The 26,642-nt window shown below is 26.0% G+C and overlaps 1 protein-coding gene across 10 annotated transcripts in view; it reads left to right on the forward strand.

The window, feature by feature from the left end:
- Positions 1 to 25,477, forward strand: part of LOC107448198 (CREB-regulated transcription coactivator 1) — a 75,191-nt gene extending 49,714 nt beyond the window's left edge. For 5 of the 10 annotated variants that reach the window (XM_043051628.2, XM_043051625.2, XM_043051623.2 and 2 more), the window contains 3 exons: positions 3,092 to 3,431; positions 6,359 to 6,409; positions 12,468 to 25,477. In XM_043051628.2, the coding sequence (XP_042907562.1) occupies positions 3,092 to 3,431; positions 6,359 to 6,409; positions 12,468 to 12,703 (627 nt within the window). In that variant the 3' untranslated portion in view covers positions 12,704 to 25,477. The remainder of the gene's footprint in view (positions 1 to 3,091; positions 3,432 to 6,358; positions 6,410 to 12,467) is intronic. The other 5 variants (XM_071183574.1, XM_043051624.2, XM_071183573.1 and 2 more) reach the window with 1 other exon arrangement.
- Positions 25,478 to 26,642: the final 1,165 nt, after the last annotated feature.

Here is a 26,642-nt window from a genome sequence, read left to right on the forward strand (position 1 = left end):
TATGAAAATATAGTGAAAAGATGAGTTTCTCTTTTTTTTTCTTTTTTTATATGAATAAAATAAAATTTTAGTAAAGCCAAGGAAAGATTTATGCAGAGAAAGTTTACAGGATAGGACAAAGATTTGTGGATAAGGTAAGATCTTAGCTGAAAAGCTGGGTTATTTATCTTTCAAAGCAAGTAACGGCTGGCTAAGGAATTTTAAGTCTAGGCACGGTATTTGTGAACTAGATTTAAGTGGTGAAAAGTTATCTGCAGACTCCAAAGCTTCTGACGAGTTTATTGAAAAGTTTAAAGCTATAGCAGCCTCTTACGATTCCGACTTCTTATACAACGCCGATGAGACTGGTCTATGGAAAGATTTACCCAAAAACACTTTAGCCTCTAAAAGAGAGTGCAGTGCCAAAGCCTCCTAGTGCTCCAGGACATAAAGCTAGTAAAGACGTCGTTACTGTGCTTAACTGCCCGAACTCAACTGGGAGCCATGAAATACCCCTTCTGTTAATAGGGAAGTCAAAACGCCCTAGAGCATTTGAAAATGTCAAAAACTTCCTCTATTTTATGAAAACCAATACAAAGCTTGAATGACTGCAGCACTGTTTACAGAGTGGTAGGACGAAATTTTCATTCCTGAAGTGAAAAAACGCCAAAAATCAGTTGGAAGTCCTGTGCTTTTAAATGTTGATAATGCACCAATTCATCCCACAGAAGAATTGTTGAAATCCTTAAGAATCCTTGAAATCCTTAAAAACATTTTTTCCCCTCATTTCCACTATACATACAGTAATTATTTAAAGTAAGCATTTTTTTTAAAAAAAATCTAATTATCCGAATTTTTGTTAGTTGAATTAAATACTGTTGATACATGTCAAAATAAGTGTTTTTTTTTTAAACCAATACTTAAAGCATATTCACCCATAATTAGTTATGAAATGTAAAAATAATCTGTTATAACTAACATAACATCATTTTGCTGACAGCAGTATTTAACATGCAAGAATTCATACTAATTGTTAACTTAAACTTCTAGATCAGCTGTTTCCAATTTACATGAGGCTGGGGGCCACAATTAAAAACACAAATCAAATCAAATGGTGGGCCGCAACTTTATCTAAATTTTATGTAGGACTCTTTTTATGCTTGAAGGAACATTAAATATTACTGTCAGATTTTTACAAAGTTGTATAAAACAAAAATATTGAATTACAAATTAAAATAAGAAGTAGATTTTTAAAATATTTAATTGTTATTAATATTTTTAAAAATATTAAATAAATAATAAAAATTCGCGCTACAATAACTTTTATGTGCACCTATGTATTAAACATTTAATGTGCAACAGATATCTAACTGTTAAGATATAAAACTTTAAAAAGGTTGGTATTAAAACTTACCTAGTAGCACACAAAATGTTCAATGAGAAAATGGAGGTTTGTCTGCTGCAACCACCAGAGAATAGATATTTATATTTAAAATTTACAAATGTGTGTGTAAATGTTTTCGTCCAAAATGAGTGGTTTCAAAAAGTTAAATTGAAGAATTTCTTCGAGAAAATTTCTGATACGCACATGCTAAATTATATTCACAAAATTCAAAAAAATGAAATAAAAAAGAGCAACAACCATATTTTTGTATTTGAATAAATATTTTCTTGGAGGCAAAACCTGTGAAAAAAATTTTTTTGCGCTTTTGATTTATTAAATTTTACAGAAAAGAAAAAATTAGGTTTTTATTAATGAGAAAAGTATTTTAGAGCCACATAAGATTTATTAAAAAAATTGTCTGCAAAAAAATAACAACTAATATATTTTATTTTGCGGGCCACAAAAAAAGACTGCGCGGGCTGGATACTGCCCCCGGGCCGCCAGTTGGAAGTTCTAGATTGTATTTTAAAGTATTCAACACAAGCATAAAAATTAGCAAAGCAGAATAATTCAAGACATTTCAAAATATCAACCATTATTCTCTTTTTGTGACATTTTGCCAGTTTTAAAAGTTTTTTCATAATGTTTAATTAATATTCCATTTTGTTTACATTGTTACAACTTAAGTACTTTTTAAGGGCATGAATTTTGAATTATTGACAAAAATGTGTTTAAATGGAAAAGAAAAACTTTCTAAAGAATAATGTGTTGAGATCTTTTTGTCAGCTGATAATATACGGATTAGTGTGTTTTAGATTTTTGATCCTTAAAAGTTTATACTGTTTAATATAAACAGGGTTCATATACCTCTGGAAGAATCTTGAAAATTTAATAGATTTCAAATTTGCTTAAAAAATCAGAATTATTTTGAAAAATTAAAATTTTTATTAAAAACATGGAAAAATTTAAACTTTTTAAATTTAAAAAAATTGAAATTTTTGGGACATTTTTTCTTTTTAAAGAAGTTTTATTTTTTCTAAAAAAATATAATTTTTTACTGAAACCTCTTGCAACAAAATTGTAATTTTCTTTCACAATACTAAAAATTTTTAAAAATTTATTTGCTTCAATATTAGAATAATTTTTTAAGATTCTGTTATTTAAGCAAGGAATTTGATTTACTTTTTGATCTTAAAATGAAAGTTTATAATTTTTTTAAAGATTTGTGGATGAATAATTAAGTTTTTTGTTTGAAATTCTTTAAAACAATGAGAAAATTTTGAAATCGAAGAGTTAAATTTGTAGGAGTATTAATGTGTAGATATATCTTAATTATTTCTTTGGATAATCAGGAAACTCTTAGTGAATTTTCTTCAAATTAAGCATGGAACGTCATAAATGTGATTTTGACAAAAATATTTCATAGAAATAGAACTATAGTTTTTCTCAAAAAATAATTTTATCAAAATTCCATGCTTCTTTTTCAGAAATTTGAATTCTATTTTTAACTTTTTCTTAGAATATTTCACAATATTTTTTACGCAATTTTGAAACAGCACCCTGAAAAACCAATTCTTGATGGACCTCTGTTAATGTATTTTATACTTCCGATAATGCATTGAGTCATCAAACTTTCTCTATTGGTTTACTCTCTCTATATGACTCTGTATATTTCATTCTTTATCTCAATAATAAATATTAAGTTTTCTGTCTGTATTTCCATTTCAGATGGCAGATAATAGTTCGAATTCGAGCAACGTTGGGTCCCATAACAACACAGCTATGTTTTTAGCAACTGTAGATAGTGGTGGAGGTATTGGTCCCCCGTCAGATGGGGAAATAACTCTTTTGAACCAGAGTGGTATTCAATATACAAGTCAACTTTCACCTGGCATGAATTCTTCACAGGATATGGACAATGCTATGCTTTATTCAATAACTTCTCTTGGCTCAGATCCTCATCTACAGTCCCCAACCCTTTATACCAAATCTAGTGTTATATCAAGTCATCAGACGACGCCACAAACCCCTCAAACTCCAACAAGTATACCAGATATAATTTTAACAGGTAATTACTTCATTTTCTCCCAACTTCTTGCATTTTGAAATGTCATCAAAAACTGATCAATATATTAAAATTTCATACAAATTGTTGAAATATTTTTAAGAGAAAAAAATGTATAATTAGGATGAAAATCTTATAATTTTGTCATCATTTTCTAATTTTCAGTTTGAAACTTCTGATTTTGCATAAAAACAGCTATAGTTAAGTAAAATTTAGAAATTATATTTTTCATATTTTTTTTCTTTTCTTGGAAAATATTTTTAAAAATTTTATCATACCGTAAGTATTGGAAACATATGATTATGTAAACTTGTATTCCATTTTGATGTGTGATTTGCTTATTTTTTGTACGATATATAATGTATATTATTTTATGAATTATTTTAATTAGGGTATTATGAATAATTTTAATGATTATTTTCAATGTTCATAAAACTTATTTCTGAAAATAAGTGTAAAACAAGTGACCAACCATGTAATAATTCCTTTATTATTCTCTTTTTTCATTCATAATTTTATAAAATTTCTGCTTGATATTAAATGAATTAAGTTTTTAGCGCTTAAAACATATAAAAATAAGTTTTATAGTTTGTAAAACCTTTCATGTACTTATTATATTATTAGAGGAAAATGATATTTCAAATAGCTTTATCATTGCGATTTCATTCTCCAATGTTAATTTTTGATTATTATCGTTAAAAGCTTTTTTTCTAATATTCTGATGAAAAAAGAACTAAAACAAATTATGTTATTTATAAATATTTATACTTTTTTAAGGAATTTTAGAAATTGTTATTAACGAACGGCTTTTAATACCATATTGTATTGTTGTTACAACTTGCTTGTTTTCTTTGTGTTGAATTTACAAATTTTTTAAACTATTAATTTACATTTTATTTGTTGTAAGTTCCACCAATTTTCCTATCCTCATAGTTTTTATTTGTTAAAAGTATTTTTTCAATTGTTTTGCATCTTGTAAGGTGAAAGTTTTCTAAATGATATTAATTACAATGTAAAAGAAAAAAAAAATTGAGATAGGTTGGAATGTTTTGAAGGAAATACTTCATAAGTATTTAGATTTTATTTGTTGCATTGAATTTTTTATTGTTCTTAAAATTAAATGAAACAGTGATTGCAAAATCGTTAGTTCAATTTTTCTATGAGAAGGTAAATGATTATCTATTCATATAATGAGAAATACATTGATATATTTATTTCTTATTGTAGAAATTACTCTTAATTTTAACCTAGAAATTATTTCTTTTAGTATTTAAAAATTCTTTTTTTGCTGTCTGACATTCTAGAAAAAGGATCAGACTTGATTCTTAATTGTATATACTCTGGCAAATGATTATAAATATATTGCTTTGAATGGTTTTAAATTCAGTAATCTTTTATTATATTGTGCTTATTAGGGGCTGTAGAAATAAGCATTTATCTGAATATACAATATAATGTAGATAGAAAAATAAAAGAATAGATTTCATAACTATAGTAAGACAACTTAGTTCAGTTTGTTATTTTTAACTAACCTTTATTTTCAATCATTCGTGATGCTCAGTGGTTTTTATATAATCATCATTATCTAAGAAACAATTGCTATTTATTGTTTAGATAACTTATTGCAATGGCAATCCCAAAAATTAATTTTCCTTTCTTCTTCTTCTTCTTTTTTTTTTTTAAGTGCAAGTAGTGTTTTTTTTCTCTATAATATTGACATCAATTTAAAGATTAAAAATTTTTTGTTTACCTAGATTATCCAAGTTAAGTTGATGCATTTCAGTCCAGGCTGCAGCAATTTTTGTGTTCCCATGTCACAATGTGGGACCACAATGTCTTCTTTCCCAGGTTTAAAATGCCAATCTGCATTTTATCAAACTTAAACAATATCTTTCCCCACTTAGAAAACATGACAGATGTAGAATTTTGTTTAATCATGAAGTCTATGAAAATAAAAACTTAATATTGCTTGAGACTATAGCCTAATGTTGCATATCTTATCCTATCAGATGGCTTAGGCATATTTTTAATTGTGAGAACTCAAACCTTCTTAAAAAAGTCACCTTTGCGTATGTTCAGAATATCAGCTAAGAGGAAGACTTTGCACAAAATGGATGATTGTGTAAAGACAAACCTTATGTCAATTGTTGGTGGACCATTCTATCTCATAAGAGTCAGTTAGAAGAAGCTTATTGAGATATTCTTGGCATGTATTAGACTGTAGTGCATTTAAAGAAGGGGTCTTCTTAGAAGATGACTTATTTTTTGGGGGATCCTAGCAGGCATAAGGTTGATCTAATACGACTTCAAAGAATTCTAATCCAGCAAAATCGGTGAATAATGTAGTTCAATGCTTTTTCAAGGTCATGGTAAGAAGCTGGTGGGACACGAATTTGCTGAAACTGTCACACTGTCTTTAAAATTGCTTTAGCTGATTTGCCATTTGTGTAGAAAAAAAAATGCTTGTCCTTTAAAATGACATAAATAATAGAAAATTAGCAGTAATTGTGCTTCTAAGGAGGTGTTTCTTCTTCTGTTTCATAGGATTAGATAAGATGAGGATTTTTGCGCTTAAAACTACAAGGAATCAAAGGCATGTATTGATGCTAATAATTTCTTGTTCCTGTTTCAAAAAATTGTATTTATGGAATTAGGAAAAATAGAAAGTTATCAATACATGTTTTTTTAATTAAAAAAAAAAAAATTTTTTTTTTAAAGAAAAGTTGCTTATTTGTTTGCACAATATAACCAATGGTTACTGTTTTTGTATCGAAAATCTAAATATTTCAAACAATTTTGTTTCAAAGAAACAAAATTTGAGTTTATTTTGTGAATCTATTTTATGGTTAAAGTGGGTGGTTAATTGATTTAATTACTAGGCAGAAAAATGAACTATGCCAAAAGCTTTTTTTTAATGAATTGCTTTTCAGGCGAACTTTCAAGTGATGCAGGCTATGAAATTCAAGGAAGACATGATGTTTGTGAGTGAATTTTATAATCCATTTAAAGCAAACAAGAGAAATAATTTAAATGAAATGCACATGTAGATATCTAGAAAGAGCAAACATTAACCCGCTTCTTAGTTTGACAGATTGTTCAGTGACATTCAGATGCATAGTTCCTGTCAACTAGCTTGATGCTCTGCCTTTTTCATGATAATTAATGATACCGTCTGATCTCAATGTAGTTTTTATACCTATCCTTCTGGTTATGCAGCTGTTGTATGTGTTTGTGGATTTGCTGCAACAATTAATGCTTTGTAGCTACTTACGAATACATTGTCTTAATGTGTTGTGTTCTTATTTAAGATGCTAGTATATTATGATTTTTAACAGGTGCTCACATTGGCTGCTATCATATTCTGCATGCAAATCATCATTTATATCACATCCTTTTTTATTTTATTTTTCAATTTGGTGTTTTTTTTTGCAACAAAAATATTAATTTCCCCCCTGTTTATAGATAAGAAATAATTAGACATTTATTTTTTTTAGATGATGCAATAAATTTGTTATTATATTTTTTCAATTGTATAAATTATAATTCTGTTTTTAAAACCTTTCAAATTTTGATAAATGTAAATTAATAAAAAAACACAGTTACTTTATCAAATACATTTTTTTTTAGTTTAATCAAATTATGAACTGCTTACGTTCTTTGACTTAATAATGTCTGTTTTCCTCATCGAAACATTTTTAAATACCTATTTACTCTTATGAGCAAAATATTTTTTTAAGAAAAGCAGTGAAATTACTTTTGTTAAAAAAATAATTATCGTTCCATAAAAATTTTAAACTCTGCCAACATGTTTTTACTGAACCACAAGATGGGATTGCAAACTTGTTTCTGATCAGAACAAAAACTGTATCTGCTTGTTCATTTTCATTTTTTGTTCTGACAAGGAGCATGCTTGTGCACTTGAAACATGTCAACAGTTTAATTATTATAAAGTGATGCATTTTTTATTAATCAATTTAAATAGTAATTCAAATATTTCTAATTATGCAAATAAAATTTTAAGATTTAGCTTGTCAATTAGCTAATCCTTTCATTCAGCATTCTGTGACCTGCATAATCTGAGGGACTTTGTTAATAAAAAATTTTTATTAACTAAGCAACAATTTTTAGCTTCTTTTACGAGATTCATCCTAATTTTCGAATCTAAAACATTGTAAGGGAGAGAAAAACTTCCTAGAAATAACACATTTATAGAAAAGTTTTTTCAGGCTAAGATTAAACGATTTAATGTTCTTGTAAAATAAATGTAAAACTTTGTGCAGTTCCTGAGTTATAGAGTACATAGAAAGAGTTCAATTCTCAGAATCTTTTTCTCCATAAGTCATTTATTATAATGGAGGAACTGGAAAGGTACTTCCAAGAATATAACACGCATCTTTTAGGCACTTCAATGATGGATGTGAGAGTGGTTATTGAAAAGCTGGCTTTTATATTGCAACTGCAGACATTGTACTGAATTCTACTAATATATACTACCTATTCTTAGACTTGACAAAAACTTAAATTATTTAACTATGAATTTGTAAGAATAACAATAAAAAATAATTAATTTTTTCATTGAAGCAGTTCAATAAATAAGTTGTGGGTAATAAATGATATTTTAATATCTTGGTTCAATTATCACAAAAAAAAAGTGAATTGAACCCAGAAGTAAACGTTAGAATGGCAACTGAAAACAGATATTACTTTTCAATGCTTCAGTTGTTTAAATTCTTTCTACTCTCAAGAAAGTTGAAACTAAAATTGTAGAAAACAGTAGTTAGATCTATTTGCACATATGCTGCAGGAAACTTGGACTACCAGTCAGAATGAAGAAAAATACATATTACCTTTTGAAAAAATGATTCTAAGGAAAATATAGCATCCAATCAAAGATGAAGACAAGTGTAGAATTTGGTGTAATTTAGAGTTAAGTAAGTTTTATAAAGAAAAAAGCTATACTAAATATAATAAAAAGAAAAAGAACACAGTGGCTGGGACATCTAGAGGAATTGAGTGATTAAAGAGTAGCAAAGAAAATCTTGAGAAGACTAGAGGGAAAGGTCTGACATCCCAGAAAAAGATAGGTAGATCAGATATGTTGATTTAACAAAGATGAAAATCAAAAATTAGAAGATAAAGGCCAAGGATAAGAAAAAGTAGAGCTCTGTGGTAAAGACGGTCATTAATTGACTGTAGAGCCGAAGAGTAAGTGAGGTAATAAATGTATCCCAACCCACCCACAGATAGAATGTTGCCAACTCCTGATTTAATCCATAAGTTGATTATTATATGCTAAACACGCTAATTCTATCTTGTACTGGTATTCTGCAGATAAGGTTAATAGGCATTCTATTTTCTTTTTGTTCTGTTAATTTCAAATTGTTACATGTATAACCAAAATATGAGTAAAATTGATTCGGGTCTAATACTGCAGAAAGTCAGCGGTTGACTCAAAAAATGTAAGCACAACTTGAAGAATGAAAGCTGGTTTTTTCTTATAGAATACTTTTAAAATATTGTAATAATAGTTTTAGTATATATATTATCAAGCTGAAAACAAATATTATATTATTTATTATAAATTAGATTATGGGTGTTAAGGGCCTTGTTGAATTATGTACGAGTACGAATTCTTAGCTTCACCACAAGCTGTGTGAACTAAAAGATTTTTTCCATCTATTTGTTGGCAGTGGATTGTAGGAAATTTTTTAAACTCAGATTCGTAAAAGGACATAAAAATTTTAACATCTAGTTGTTTAGGTTTAATTTAGTAAATTATAATTTTTATTCTTGTGGTACTGTAGAACATATTATATTTTATTGTAATTTCTATTCAAGTAAAAAAGTGAAGGCTGTTTTTTTATATTTTATTTTTTTTTTATAATTTTACTTTGCCCACTTACATCTATATACTTCATATCATACTTTGTGGGGCATGTGGAGTTGTGTAAGAAATTTAAATAAGTAAAAAAATGTAAAGCCAAAGTGGTCGCCAATAATTGTCTGATCTATTTAATTCACAATATTCGTTGTTGCTTATGTGATTACGAATCATGATTATAATATATTTCCTGATTAGTAAACTAATTATAACTAAAAATAAATTAATGTTTTTTTAAATAATTCATTAATTTTTTCAATCAATCATTAAGTTATCACCTGTTTTTAGTACATTTACTAGAATAAATTTTTTAATGCAAGTTTATCTTAAAATGTTATAACAGTTTTCATATGTTTACTTTCTAACCCATGCAGCTGAGTATTAATCAAAAGAATGTATTTTAAAATTTTCTCTTAATTCATTCATAACTGAAGAGGGCTTCAAAACTAGTATTTTTCACCTACTTCAGGGAAAGGAATAATTAGAATGGAAGTAAAATAGAAATTAATTTTAAACACAATGAGCAAGATTATTACCAGATTGGATAAATTGCAATTTTGCATAATTTTATTTATAATTATCTAATTTTACCACAACCTCAGAAAATTTTGGATTTTCACTACATGCAAAATTTAAAAGGGTTCAATGTCAAAACATATGAAGAACATGTTTAATCACATGCCAATAAATACTTTTTTAAAATAATTCTTTTATATTTATAATAGCTAATAATTATTTCATACATTAAAATTTTATGTTTGCTACAATTTTCAAATGCTTTGTCAAAAATGGTTTTTTGACATGACAGTTAAAACTGTCAAGCTTCAAATATTTGTCAATCTTAACTATAATGCAGATTTAGTTGCGATAATAATGCGATTTTATTGGATAAAATGTAAGCCAAATAGTTTATCTTGTTTACCATTGCAACTTCACCTACAAGCTATTTTTTTAAAATTTTCATTGAATGTTTGGTCACTGAATAACTTATAGCGCAAATAGTTAATTTATTTTATTGTTTGAAACTTTAGGTTACTTATTTTATATTTATTATTATAATTGCTTATACTGGGTTGCATAAAATTTATTCTTAAAGTAAATACTTAAACTTATTAAAAAAAATTTAAATAGTTTAAAAATCATGCTTGTTCATATTAAGTTTGAAAGATAATTTTTAAATTAGAAAGTATCAAATAATGTGAAAGTTTTTTTTATTATTTGGAATTCAAACTTGTTATTTGGTCAACATATTAGCGTAACATTTTATTCTTTTTATTCTACTTTAAGGCTGGATATAACTGTTTGAATACCAAATAATTATACATTTATTGTCTTTATTTCAGTTGTAATAATATTAATTATTGTTAACAATAAATTTATTGTTAATGTTTTTTACTGTATACTCTGCCTTAGGATTCAATTTTTACTTTCATGTCAACAAGTACATTAAGCAATAATGTTCAAAATTTCAGATAAATACTATGAATAATAATTTTTGAAATATGTTCACTTCAGCATTTATAGATAGACCACAATTTATTTTACACTAAAATAAATTTATACTTATGTTATTATAGTTTTTTAAAATTTATAAATTTTTTTTTATTCTTGCAATTAAAACTTTTTTTACTCCATAAATGTCGAATATTTGTTTATATTTTGCAAAATTTGTCATTAAAGTGTAATTTTAAAGTTTTTATTCCATCAATCTTTTGTTTAGCGTTTTTTTTTTCTTTCTCGATTTATAATAAAATTTTTTTTCTTTTTTCTTAGTTTATTAACTTTCAAAATATTTTTTTTATGTAGATTATATATTATATTAAGCAAAAGTAATATCGAAATTAAAAGATGAATAAATTAGAGATTTAATATATTAATTTGAGTTTTAAGAATGTTTAAAGTTTAAAAGATAAATAACATCGCTAGATTTTTTTTTCTTTTAAAACTGTTAACACTTTTATTTCTTTACAGTGTATAAGAATTTTTAGTTTTGCTATATTCCAAAATAGGTTTCAAGCTATGAGGTTATTCTTCTCAAAATATACCATAACTGATTGTAAATTTAAAAATGTAGAAATTTGCTTATTTCATATTTTCATTTTATTAACTGTATCAATTGCTTTTAATATCTTTATTGAAAAAAAAAAGGTTTAAAAGTTTTTCAAATCAGCTAATTTTATAGATGACTTTTGCGCATCTGTTTGTTTTAAATTAATATTATATTTGCTATAGTTAAGTACTTGTTTTAAATAACTGCAGACTTCTACATAAACTCGTATTAAGAAATGGCATCCCGATTGAATTTTTGCACAGGTTTGTTTAATAGAGGATGGCCACCTGGGGTAAAGTAATGCTTAGCTTTTAGCTATGGTACGGCAACCCTGGCATTTAAGATCCATTTTGAAGTATAATTGGGTGTTTGTTTGTTCAATTGATTGACTTGCTTTTTCCAATTTTTAATTATTTTTCCTCTCTTACCAATCTTGGGACTTTCAATTGCCTTTCTTCATCTTTAATTTGTTGTACTTATTCCTTAAATATTGACTTGTGAATTTCATCCCAATTGATTTTGAAATTATTCACTACTCAAATCTGTGATTATCATCTTTTTAGTTTGTGTTTACTTGTAAATTTGCTTAGATATTCTGTGCTTTGATATTTCATGTGCTTGAGGGACTGAAATTTGGTCAACCTTCAGAAATTGCGTTTGCACTTGACTGCATGGCAAAGTCCCCTTAATGAAGCTATCATGCATGTCAGTGCATTATTTTTTCAATTGTTTACAATTTTAATGTTTCCAGGGATTTTCAATCGAGTATTTTATCTATCTAATGTACACAATTATTATGTGATAAAATTATTTAAAAAAAAAACTTAACTGTATGATAATTTATAATTGACTATTAATTATTTTTATTATTTTCTTTGCTAAAAATTTTTTTCTTCCTGAAATGTATGACAGAATTCATAGATCTTTGTAAATGTAGTTTTAAAATTTTACATACTTAATGAAACAAAATTTTCATTTTTATGGGTTATTTCACTGTTTCTCTCATAACCTGATTGACATAGATATACTTTGTGAAATAATGTTCTTAAAAGTAGGCAATAATAATGGAAAATAAATAAATATCTTTATGTATTTATCATTTTTATAGCTCCTGCAGGAGATGACACCATCCCCAGGCAAGACTTTGCTAAAGAACTGGGATGTGCAATATCCAACATGTGCAGTTCATTTGAATCAGACTATTTCACATCAGAGGATGCTCTGAGGAACAACTTGCACCTTGGAAATCTAGACTTTGATGGACTTCAGCTGCTGAATGATGCTGATATACCTGTATCGAGTGACCCTTCAGCAGAGGACACATTTCATCTGGAAGGTTCATAGTGTTACGAGCTTCTTCATTGTGAGGAGTAAACATTTCTCATTACATTTTGAAAGAACACAATCTGATGACGTTTCATTTTCATCCGTTTTAAGAAAAAACAAACACATTTCCTTGTCTCATAGGAGACGAGGCAGAGTGTCGCGAGTGCATCGAAGTCGCTCGCGACGTGTGATCGTTAGTGTAAATTGAAACATATATAAATGCCAACTGCCAAGTTATGGCATGTGTACATATCTGTAAAGTTGTAGATCATGTGATCACTTATAGTGTAAGACAAAACAGGGGGATTCTAAATGGCTGCATTTTGTAACATATTACTATGTAATGTGAGCAAAAAAAAGAAGAAAAAAAAAGCAAACAGCCTCTAAACATTGTGTACATTAAGTCAATTTGTACAAATTCATGCCTTAATCAGGTGAAAACTGAAATTTTCATATGTAAATTAGGCATGTCATTTCCCACTCTTTTGTTGTAGTGTTATGTGTCCAAAATTAAGTTTTTAAAATATTTCTATTTGCTCATTTAATTTCTGTGTTAGTGCATGGTTTTGTGATATCATCACTTGTTAACTGAACTTGTTAAAAAAAATTTTATATCATCATATCTATGTTATTCATTTCCTTTGCATTTATTCTTACTTTTTTGGGGGTGTAAGTTTTTTTATTGTTATAAAATTATCACTTTGAAGTGTTTTCACAAAATTTACATTTAAATATGTCTACTTCATTTTTATCAATTATAATTTTGTTCAATGTATTGTATTCCTCAATTTTTAAACGTATTTTTCTCCCCCCCAACCACGGACTTTTGTAGGATTGTTTTCACATCTCTGTCAACTTTTCAATTCCTAATTCAATTCAGTGTATGATAAATTGAGTTTTCCGATTTAATAAATATTTAACAGGAAATTTTCATTGATTGATATTTAACCCTCTGAGCATTAGTCCTGGCTTTTTCCGAACCTCTAGCTGCATGCTTTCCTACATCAAAAAACCGGTTCCCCAGATGTTATTTAAAGGAAGAGTAGTGCATAGCAGGGAAATTTCTGTGCAATTTTACCCAGGAGCTCAATGCTTGGAGGATTAAGGGCATTATTATGTTTCTTTATGCAAGTATAATTTTTATTATATATTTTATAATTTTATTCTTATATAGCTACTTATAAACAAAACAACAAAAAAAAAAACACATTTTTTTGTGGGCAGGGAGAGTATTTAAATAACATTCCAATCAAAGAAAATCTTTATTTCTTAGTGTAAATCTTAATTTGTGATCTTAAAATATTTCAAATGAAACAAATCAATATATCTGTTTTTTTTTTTAAAGTTTTTTAAAATTTATTTTGGTAAATTTTATCTTATTAATTTCATTATGGACATAAACAATCAATGATCATTAAAACTTTGAGTGTTTAGAGCCTTACTGATGGAAGTAAATATGGATATGTTTGCATTGGAAGTAGTATTGCACTCTAGAGCAGATAAAGCTCAAAATTAATCTAAGCACACGCAAAACAATTCGTTTGGAGTAGAACTATTTAAAAAAAGTTCCTTCAGAACAATTTTTGTTGAAATTGAGAGAAAAATGTTATTTACTTTTTATTAAACAGGAATTTATTTGTAATTAAGTAATGAATGTTACTTTTTTTGCTCTTTTAATTTGCAAAACATAATTATGTGTCATTAAAAATATTGGTTATTTAACTAATATTGGTTACCGTGTATCCCAATTTATAAGATGACTTTTTAAACTCACTAAATTTTACAAAAATCAGGAGGCCGACTTGTAGGCTGGTAATAAAGTCGAACAAACATTGTTGATCATGAAATATAGGTGCATTATAAATTATGAAATAAATATGAATAGTTCAATATCAATTCACTCCTTTCAAATTACTTTTAATATGTTATATACAATTCATATTTTCTTTGCATATAAAGGTTTTTTTAGAAACAATACCTTAAATTTCATTAAAAAAAATTAAGTATTAGAATATCAGGATTTTAAATACCACGTCCAAATACATGGAGCTGACTGCTGAAAAAACGACAAAAAATGACTTATATTTCAATTGAAATATGCACAAATATATGGTATCAAAAAGTGACTATTTAAATTCGGGATTGGAAACTCAAATGTTGTAATAACATGGATGTTAAAATAACAGGATCATCAAAATCACATGAAAAAACATCACAATAATTGCAAAAAAAAACTTACATTTATAATGAAATCTGCATGAATAAATTGCATCAGTGAGTAATTATTTTAATGCATGATTTAAAATTTGCATGTTGTAATAAAAATTACAATTTTTTGTAACCGCATGAGAATGGATAACAAAAACTGCTGAAAAAAATAATTAAAAATAATTTGGACTTGAAATGAAATAAAGGATGAAGCAAAGTGCATCAGAAAGTGATTACTTATATGTGCAATTTGAAACTTGCCTATCGTAATGATATTGCAGTAAAAATACATGACTTTTAAAATCGCATAGAAGCATAGCAAGCCTTTACAAAGAGAGAAAAAATCAAGTAATAATTTAGATTTATAATGAAATCGGCACAAGTAAAACATGTCGAAAAGTGGTCATTGAAATGTGCAATTTGAAACTCACGAGTCATAATAAATTATATTGGGATTTTACTAACCACATGGAAATTATAAATAATGGGAAAAAAAAAGGATCAAAATGTTAATTGAATTTACTATGAAATGGATAAGAATAAAACTAGTAAAAAAGTAATTACTTTAATTTGAAATTCATGCATTTTAATATTATATTAAAAATATTGGGCTTTTTAAAACCATGCAGAATTTTGTAGCGATAACCGTTGAAAAAGCGGACGATTTACTAACTCAAATGTGCGATTGAAATTTTCGAAATTTTTTATATATTTTTCATTAAAAAATTTTTGCTGTGTTCAACAGTTCCTGCGAGCCTCACATCAACAGTGGGCGGGCAACAGGTTGTGCACTCCTACTGAATCCTGAATGTTTTTACCTTATACTTCATCCATAACAATTTTTTAATTGCATGAACGTTTATATGCGGTTGTGTTCGCTTGTTTGCTATTAAATTCTTCTAATCTTTACTAAATGATCTATGTTAAAATTACAAGTACAGATATGAAAAGGACTAGACATTTTGAAACTGAAACGTTTAATAGTTTTTTATTTTCAAGGAAATAATTAAAATATTTTGCATAAAAATAGTCCTTCATCCTGAGGTACCCTATTGTGTCTTTTAGAGAGAACTGTACTTAAGTTATCCTCTTTGCTTTCAATTTAACCATTTTCTTCCTTTTTTTCTTTGTTCTGTATCCTACAGATTTTAAAGCAGTTGAATTATTTTCTCGCTTCCTTACTTGTATAGAAAATTAATTTTAGCTTTTCAGCTAGATATTACTCATGTGCAATACAAATTTGAAAAGTTACATTTAACTTGTCCTCATTCAAGTAAATCAAGTTTGGCTGTCAAATTTGATCCATTATTATTGGATAATAAGGCTCTTAACACGCAAGTTTGTTTCATTTTTTTTTGTATCAATTTTTTTCCTTTATTAGAAAAATGCAAAATCAGCTTTCATTCTTTGTTTCATACAATTAATGACTTTAAAATGTTCTTTTACACCGACTAATAACTTAAACAGTGTAAAAATATGTATTACCTGCTTTTTTGCTTTAAAAATACAGTTTTTAATCTTACTACTCTTTAATATCAACTTATCAAAACTAGTTTGATTTTTAAAATTCCTAATACAAACTCTACAGACCAAGGTGTTACTGATATTTGCAATTTATTTTTATTTTTTAATAATAAATGCTTGTTTTTCTTTTATTGAAAGTATTTCTTAGCACACCTAATCTCTTTTTCTGGTGTTCCTTAAATTTTCTGTTCCGATTTAAAAAAGAATTGCTCCAACAGAAAATCTAATAGCTTTCCATTAATATAAATCATAACATGCAGCTGTAAAATAGCTCTTTTTATTGTTTTTTTTTTACAGTGCACAATTAATATAAACTTGCAGTAAATAGATCTATTCAAAAGTATAATTTGAAAGTAAAGATATTAAATTCTGTTATTTTATTGCAGTAGAAATTCATACCTAGTTGGAAATATGATTTTACGGAATTAATGGGAAAAAAAGTGTTGTCTAATTACAGTTTATAGATATACACATTCTTTCAACAGTAAGCTTTTCTCTTTTATCCTTGATGTTTGCACCATTTGTATTGCATATTTGATAATTTTTGTTATTTTTTTTTAATCTTCTAGTGCTTTTACAAATGGGCAGGTTTCTGACAATGCTCCTGTCCATCATTTACTCATCTAATAACACAGGGAAATTTTCTAGAGGGTAGTTGTTGATTCAATGTGGTTTATCTATCAGATGGTTAATGCACCTAAAATTAACTTTTTGAAATTTTTCTAAAATATAATAAATGCCATTTAAAAACCTAAAAAAAAAAATATGCAACTCAGAAACAAAAATGCAAAATTTTATCAATATAAAAATGACATAGGAATTTATGTGAAATATATATAGTTATATGTATACTACAAGACACAATGTCTTAAAATTAGGAAGAAAAAAACTATCATAAACTTTAAAGTTCATTCCATTAAATCAGTTTCTAACTTCAAATAGTATAAGATTCCAGGGGGGAAAAATCGTCCTTCTATCTAAAAAATTATCTTTACAATATTTTCATATTGCATATTTTAAGGACAATTTTCAAAATAGCATGTTATATGTTTTTAAACTTTAGTTTTAACTATTTTGCTTACAAATAATCCTTAATTTAGTCCTTTATATGATTCCATGCATGAATATATATAATGTTAATTGCCTTTTTCATTTAAATTTTAAAAGGAATAAGTTGAAGAATTCATTATGTTATACAAAAAAAACAACTCAATTTAAGATAAAATATTATCACTTAAATTATTTATCACTTGTGAGCTTTGAAAGTATTTAAACTATAATTAAAGTTATTCAAATTAAAATTTTTGGTATACTACTATTGTATTGAATACTCAAGTAATTTTTACCTTGTTAGTATCTCAAGTATACAGAAAAAATTTAAATTGGTTTTTATCTTTTCAAATTAGACTGACCTGGCCTGTGCCGTTCCCAATTTCATATTTTGTTGTCTTTTTCTAATTAAGTATTCCCAATAATCTGGCTCAGCTGTGTCATAAAGTGTCAAATTATGGATTATTGACTGTGTACTTTAAATTAATTGTACAGTTCTTAGATATTTCAATTACTTGGCACTTTTCAGCTGGTACATAATGCCAAATTATGTAGTCTACACTATAATTAATCATATATTGAATTTGGGATTTGCGAATTTATTGAGTTTTATTCACTTTTATCATTTAATAACTAAAATTAAGGCTCTCTCTCTTTTTTTTCCTTTTTTTACATGATACCATTAAGTTCTTTTTTGGATATAATTATTTTTATCACTTTAAATTATGATGTATAACTTTTGCCTGTTATAATAAAGGTGCCAAAAGTTGTTATATTCTTGACAAAATGTTTGTTTTACATTATTAAAAGAATTTAGAATATTGTTATTTTCTTACATTTAATTTGAACAAAATATTTATTTATAAACAATTATTTAATAAAAAATGGTAAATATGTATTGTCTGAATATATTATTTTAGCATTCAATTTTGCTCTCTTTTATATCTGTTGTCATCTCCTTTTTTCTTTCTTTTCGAAGATCGAAATTTAAGACTATGATTTTGTTGAATTGACACAATGTTGAATAATGAAAGTAAAATCTTTTCTAGTAGTTTTCTTAAATTTTCCCATAGATATGCAATTGACATCTAAAATCTTATTATGTTAGTAAAAAGGATTTTGGCGCACTCTTTATAAAAACTTTATAGATTTTCGCAATTAATTCCTCGATTCTATATTTCTTGTTATTTTTTATTCATAAAATTTTCTTTTTTTAATATAAAATTTGTGTACTTTATTCATTAAAAGTACTTGTAATTTTTTATTTGTTTTAAACTGATAAAATTTTAAGAAATTATCATTTTTGAATTCAAATTGTATTCTTTTGTATACTAACATGTTTGTAATATTATTTTAAGCTATTTAATTTTCAAAAAATTAAAATTTCTTTCTAAATTTAACTTTTTTTATATTATAAAAAATAGTTTCAACTTTTCATGTATACCTACCAAATTATGTGCCCATCTTATCAATTTTTAAATAGTTAAAAAAAAAAGATTATTTTACTTACTTAAATCCCTGCTATTTTCTATTTTACACTTTACATTATATAAGTGTATAAAAATTAATCAGACAAGGTTTCATAAATCTGTAAACTTGACATAATTTTTCAAAACAGTTCAAAATATTAATCAATGATAATACTTAATTAAAAAATTATTTATCATTATTCAGGGTTATAAATCTTGTCAGTATAATTTAGATCCTTTTAAATTTTTCTAGAAAATTTTATTGAAAGTGTTATGCAAAATTTTAAGAAGGCTATTTTCTTAAATACAGTTTCAGAACGTTTGCAAGTAAATAATTTTTTCTTCTATTAAATAATTTACAATTATTAAAGGATTTCTTTTTAACTGTGTATCTTAATTTTTTTCCTATCTTAATAACAATTCTCTTGCAGTTATAAATATTGATAAATTTTACAGTACTTTCTTTGGTGGAAAAAGATTAATATTTAGGAAATATGTATGTGGGGCGCTTTAAATTTATGAATTATTTTCTTCGTTATCTCAAAGGACTAAAATATTCATTTCTTATCATATACAAAATATTAATTTTTCAGATTTTAAGTTTTATTGTTTTAATATATTACTTTGCCTAGAGATTATGGCTGAGCTAGTCATTTGTTGTGATAGAAAGATAAAGTATTTGCTCTATAATTTTGACTGTGGAAATCAATATTTTAACAAATTTCTATTTCTAATTGTAGAATTGAATTGAATTATTGTAAACTAAGATAATATATTTCAAATTATTTGAACTGTGCCATGCAAAAATTATTGTTATTATACATATCTTATGGTTTTAATAAAAACGACAATCATATTTTTGTTTTTCACTAAATTATTATGAATGCACCATTTAACTGTTAATTTAGTAGTTGAATTGTTTGGATTATAGTATAAGGATAAAAAAAAATCATACCATTTAAAACAAGATGCTAATCTTTTAATTATTAATTGTGATCCTAGAATTAGTTATAATTGCTTTTGCGATGTATCACTGTTATTATGCTTTTATCTTTTATTGAAAAAATTTTAAAACTTTTCTTATTTTTTTTTTATTATCAAGAAATGTTATCTGACTTTTATTGTATTCCAATTGTAAAATTAACTTTTTGCCAACCAATAAGTAAAAATTAACTTTTAAAGCATTGCTACTACTGTTCTTCCCTTTGCTTGTTGGTCAGATATTTCTTATCTTGTGTGTGATTCTTTTAAATCATATATTCCGAATATATGGATTACTGTTGTGCATAAATTTCTTCATTGATTGTATGTTAGAAGGATATCAACTATTATTATTTCCCCATAACTAATATAGATTTTTCTTGCTGCTCAACAATAGGAAAATATGTCATTTTTATGATTGCAATTTAAATCAATGAGACTGAAAACAGGTCACCTCAATGAAAAATCCACAGAAAATGATCTCTCTTCTTACTCATTGAATCAAGTGATTCAAATTGGAATTGAATTGAGAAGTCTTAAAATATGAAATATCAATAAGGAATCACTTTATGAGTCCTGTTTTATAATTAATGGGTTCAACTATGTGAATTTTTGCATTTGTTTGGAGTTATATATGTCATAGGAGATAAAGGCTTCTTATGTAATAGAAATTTATTAAAATAATATTGTGCGTTTTATAATTCATGGGGAAAAACATTTTTTTTTTCAAAATTAAAATCATATTCAGAATATGACATATCATGTATATAATATGTCATACAAGAGCATTAATATCTGATCAACTTACTTGATCTGTCATTAGATTTTTTGATTGCATTTTTTTTATGTACAGCTCGCCAGAAAAAACGGTCCACTATGAATAACTTTTAATCTAATGATCGGATCTTCACTTTCTAGGACTCCTTTTTAATGGCTCAAAGGGATGACCTCAAATATACTAACTAATTAATGCGGATGATATTTTAAGTTACGAAATCAGACAGAAAAACATACTTTTTATAAATAAATATACTATTTTTTTGACGGATTCAGATTTCTGACCGCCAGGGTAGTCACAACCTGGGAAATATGGTCCCGATAGTTAATTTTACTTTTTGCATACTTCCTTATATCTCGAGAACTTATGAAGCAAATTGAAAATTTTTTGCACACAATTATAAAATTCGTTTATCCAATGATAATTCATTGCAAAAAATAATTTTTAGTAAATATTTATTATTTTACTTAATAATGATCGAAAAAATGTTGAACTGTTAAGGTATAAAAATGTTTGCTTCATTTTAAGGAATATAATTTTGCATGGCAAAATTGGTTTAGTAATTCCTTTGAAATCGAATTTTAAATATCTGACTTTTTTGAAATTTGATTTCTCAATGACAATTCGGCAGATTTTGCTCAAATTTTGTATTTTTCCATGTAAAATTATGTTCTTTAAAATGAAGCAAAAATTTGCATTCCTTACAATTTCTCTTTTTTTCAACCATTATTAATTAAAATAATAAATATTTTCTAAAAAATTTTTTTTGTATTGAATTATCTTTGGATAAACTAATTTTATAATTGTGTGTTCAGAAGAAATTTCAATTGGTTTAAAAAGTTCTCGATATATAGCGAAATACGCAAAAAGTAAAATTAATATTAAGGGGCCCAAACTTAGGTTTGCTTTCCTGACCTAACTATGGGGACCATATTTCCCAGAGTGCGGCTACCCCTTATATTTTGGGGGACAGAAATCCGAATCCACCAAGTAAAGAAACATTTATGTTTATTCAGTAATTCCTGATTTCGTAACTTAAAATATCATCAGCACTAGTTAATTAGCATATTTGAGGTCACCCCTGTGAACCATTAAAAATGAGTCCCAGTAGGTGAAGATCCGATCATTAGATCAAAAGTTAGTGGTCCATTTTTTTTTGGGGCGCTCTGTACATTGAGTGCTTGAAAAATATTTCAAAACTAATCTTTTAATGCAATTTCGTCTCTACAATCTATTCCTTTTTTCATTTTCAACAAAAGATTAAAGAATACCTACTAATAAACATTTTTTAAAAGTTTGCCTCTATGATACCATGTGATCTAATGCATTGACTATAATATTGGGAAATAGATTTCCATTAAAACATGCTAAAATAAAAGTGGCTGACAGCATTTATATGAAGTGCTATTCATTATTTATAGTCTCTAAGACTTGCTGTTTAGTATTAATATGTATATGTTAATAGAATACATAACCATAATAGCTGTTGTCTAAAATCACTTCTCTAACCCTGGTGTGCCTTATATTACATCCAATAAACTGTTATTCTGTGGCATCTCTAAGCTATGACCAGAACTTTTGTAATCAAATATAATATATGCTTAGAATCAGACAGCTTTAGACGATTTGATTACTGTAGTAAGAAGCTTGATATTCTGGAATCATAGAGTTTCATATTGAGTGTCAGTTTTGTACTTTAAAAATAGATTCATATTATGGATTGTAAGGAATTTTTAAAGTGTACATTGCAAGTGGCCATTTAAAAGATATATTTGATTTTATTTATGCATATAATTAAAACATTGTTAAAATAAATGAATTGAAATTATTATTCATTGAAAAAAGTCTATTGCTCTTTTGATTATTTTGAACAAGTCATCTTTTTCCTAAAGTCTTTTCATATTAACTTATCTGAGGTAAAATTTTTGTGAAAAATGGTTTTTAGTTAAATTCTTCAATTGTTCTCTGTTGTATTAAAATTTTAATCTATATATTAAACATTTCTCCTGAAATTTAATTGCGTTAAAAGTATCTAAATGCTGCTACAATTTTTTTAAAACATATTGTAAGTCTCAAAAATATTCAAAACTCGTTTTAAAAAATTCAATTTCTTAAATGTAATAATAATAAAAGAAATGGGTGTATTGAATTTTATGAGCAATAGTGTATTTTATAGACTGACCATTTGTTTTTATTAAATACACACTTTACAAATTATTTTTTTAAAATTTATTTTTCATTTATTATTTTTTTTAAACTACAAAATTAAATCCTTACTATCTCTTAAGTAGATGGCAATATTGTGAACAAGTAGGATTTATTGCATTTACTAATGCTTGATTGAAACTTATACAATGATATTAAAGTATGCGAAAGTCATGTGAACAGCACAAAATCATTTATAGGGCCATGTATTTATATGTGCTATGAATTTGATGATCTAAACTGTGATTCTAAATAATATATATATATATATATACCAAATGAGAAAACAGTATTTACGAAATAATAGAAATATTTCTGACTGCTGTTTTGACCATCTATTCCGAACCTCCAACAGATTGCATTTAAATATTTGACAAGACTAAAAGAAACTTTCTCTTTTATAAACATCTTTCTTATTAAATAACTCAGAGAAAAACTGATTAAGAAAGCAACCAATGAGAAATTCTCAGTTAACACTTGACTGTTCAAGTAACGATATTTAAAATGGCAGTTATGCATGTTATTTTGAAAATTAAATTTAGTATTGATTGCTTTTTAATCAATTGTGAAAGCATAATTATGTAATTAATAAAAACATGTAAAGAAGTTTTTAACCTGAATAATATAGAAAAAATATAGAATTAAAAATATCGATGAGAAAGCTTTCAAGAAAAAAGTAAAGTTTGTTTTTATCTTCATTTATGTATTTAATTTATCTGTAGACATAAACGAAAATTATGTCTAGGTACAAACTCTGGTGAAAATTATAACTGGAATTATTTATGTAACAAAATGTAGTAAATGCAAAAAATATCAAATTGAAAAACAAGGTTTTTGATGCTTAGTAAAAAGGGCGTTAAGATGACAAAAAGTTGAACTTTATAATTGTTTAAAATAATTTTCTAACCTTGCATTACAAAATATGTTAAGTTGGAAATAAAAAATAGAAACTGCAGTTCTTAAAGTTTTCTTTTTTTGTGAAAAATTTCAAATTGAAAACAAGTATGGATACATAGTGACTGATTTTAGTTAATACTTTAAATCTTGCTTTAAAATTTTTTTTTTATTAAATTCCATATTAATTAAATGTTTTTTTTTAAAATGTAATTTATAATGAAAAATTTTTTTTAAGCTCTGAACTTTTTTTTTTTAATTAACACTATTAAAACCATGTAATATATGATTGTTGACCATATGACACATTAAAGATTACTGTTGAATTTTAGGTGAAACTTTTTTTAAAAATTTTTTATAGTGTTTCATTGTTATCTTTTTTTAAAAAAAAAAGTATGAAAGGTCAATTGTAGTCATATTAATTGCTAAATTCATATTAATGTTTTTGTAAGCATTCTCATTTATTAATATTTTATTGTTTTCAACTGTTAATTTTAAATTTCTGCTTAGTACTTAAATTTTTTTTTTATTTTTACTCTTACAGAAAATGCTAGAATTACAGTCGTAAAAATTACAAAAAAATTTAATTTTTTGATAATTATTTTAAACTTACCAGTACTCTGTAGATCATGACTATTATTTTTAAAGGGAAATTATATTTGTATCATGAACGAAATTTTTAAAGTAATTAACAGTTCAAAACATTGTTTTTTCATTTTGTTAGCATTTTCACTCTGTTATTAGGACATATTTTAACTAACAAGTAAATATAAAGATAGTGCATTAAATTAACATGAAAACTAACCATTGTGAATAATATCTTTGTAACTTTTAAGTGGATTAAAGAATAACAGTTAAAAAATTTTTAGTACATGCTAATGTTCACCAGGGGATTACCTAATTTAAACTTGTATAATACACCAAGCACTTCCCAAAGTTTGATATAATTTACCAAAATAATCATGGATAATCTAGATATGATTATTTTTGAAGCATATGCTTCTCCTTTGTTACTGAAGCAAAGCCACTTGTTTTTACTGTACACATGCTATATTTCTGCGTACTTGTAAATAATGCGTGGTCAGCTTTTATCTATAAGTCTTTTAAAGATTTGCCATCAAACAGTCTACAGTATTTAAACAAATTGATGCGAGCTTATCCTAATGCTACCAGTAGAGTTAATCTATCAATTTATTCATAAAAGATTATTAGCATTTTGACTCAATTTTTGAAATTAAACGGCTTGAGGTAATATAATAATGAGCAACATTTCTCAAATTGTTCAAGAGAGCAACAATGGTAATCTATGATATAATTCTCTATATAACAGTGCTGCCGTGTTGTGGAAATTCTATAAATTTGTTAAGCACTGATCTGTAAACAATACTTAGTAACAGTTTGATGTAAAATTTGCAAAAACTGTGACTTGATCACTATATTGCTCCAAGCCTTTTAATTATACTTTTAATGTGCATTGATAATGAGTGCTATTTTGTTATCTAGAGAAATGTAAAGATTTTTTTTTCTCTCATGAATCATCAAGTTGTTTAAATGTTTAACTTTTTGCTGATTCAAATTTATTTCTTTTCCTTATAGATAGCTTAGTAATTTTGTGTGTCAAATCATTCAATGTGATAATGAAAATAAAGAAAAAATTTCCTAATGATATATATATATATATAATGTTTTATGTTTCTCTTTTAGCTGAAACAATGTTGCAAATATTTAAAACATTGTCTACTCTTTTTTTTTCAAAAACATTTGAATTTATTTCAATGCTTTGGAATTGTCTCAGAGACTCCAACTTTTTGAGACTGTTGCAAATTATTTTTTAAATGGTAGTAAATTAAACCGAAACCTTTTCAAACAATAAATTTAAAAAAAAATATTTGAACTTGAGCATTCTTTTATTTGACCTCATATGTACGTGTTTAAATTACTTGTGTTAAGTTATGGACTTCTTTAATTTTAATTCATTAAAATATGAATACATTTCTCCACTTGGAAAAACTATTTTCTAAAACTACGGAAAATGTAGTTATTGGAGTCTCTGATGTTAATCAATATTGTTTAATTCGTAATATTTAAAAAAAATGATTTAATGTTGATTTTTTTTGTACTAAAGTGACTGCTTCTATTTGCATTAAAATAACGATGCTTAGTATAATATATTTAATTTCGAAGAGCATTTGATTTTTTTCACTGTACAAATTTCCCCCTCATATTTTATACTTCTTATTTACTCATCAGCCGTATTTCAGAAGAAAAGTATCTTTGATTTGTTGATATAATTGATAAAACATATTTTTATTAACGATGAATTACATATAGAATTTGTTCTTTAAATTCAATAAGTTCATATTGCAATGTTTATTTTTTATTTAACTTTCAAATGCTGCTTTATTACCTTAACTTGTAACAAATCCTAACAGGTTTTGTCCGATTTAATTATACATAATAATTTTTATCTTTAATAATTTAATTATTCTTTATTCAGAAATATTGCATTAATTTACATCAGTAGATGTGTCTTGATAACGACTATTGGTTTTCCCATTTTTAGTTTCTCTTTATATTAATTTTATTATTTGTGTTTATATATGGGTCATTCTCACAAAAACAGTCATTTTCATGTCCCCAGTATATTTTATGTTTGTTTTACAACTTACGAAAAAAAATTTTCAGGGAAAGTGTCCTTCAGAATGCAAGCTAACAAAAGAATAAAAATAAAATTATCAATTTTTATTTTTTATTTATTTTAGGTAATTAAAATATACCAATATGTCATTCCCTCACTTGTCCCCACTGCTGATTTAAAAAAAGAAAAAAATTGTTTCTGAAATAAGAA

The sequence above is a fragment of the Parasteatoda tepidariorum genome, chromosome 7, assembly GCF_043381705.1.
Source record: "Parasteatoda tepidariorum isolate YZ-2023 chromosome 7, CAS_Ptep_4.0, whole genome shotgun sequence".
Lineage (NCBI taxonomy): Eukaryota > Metazoa > Arthropoda > Arachnida > Araneae > Theridiidae > Parasteatoda > Parasteatoda tepidariorum.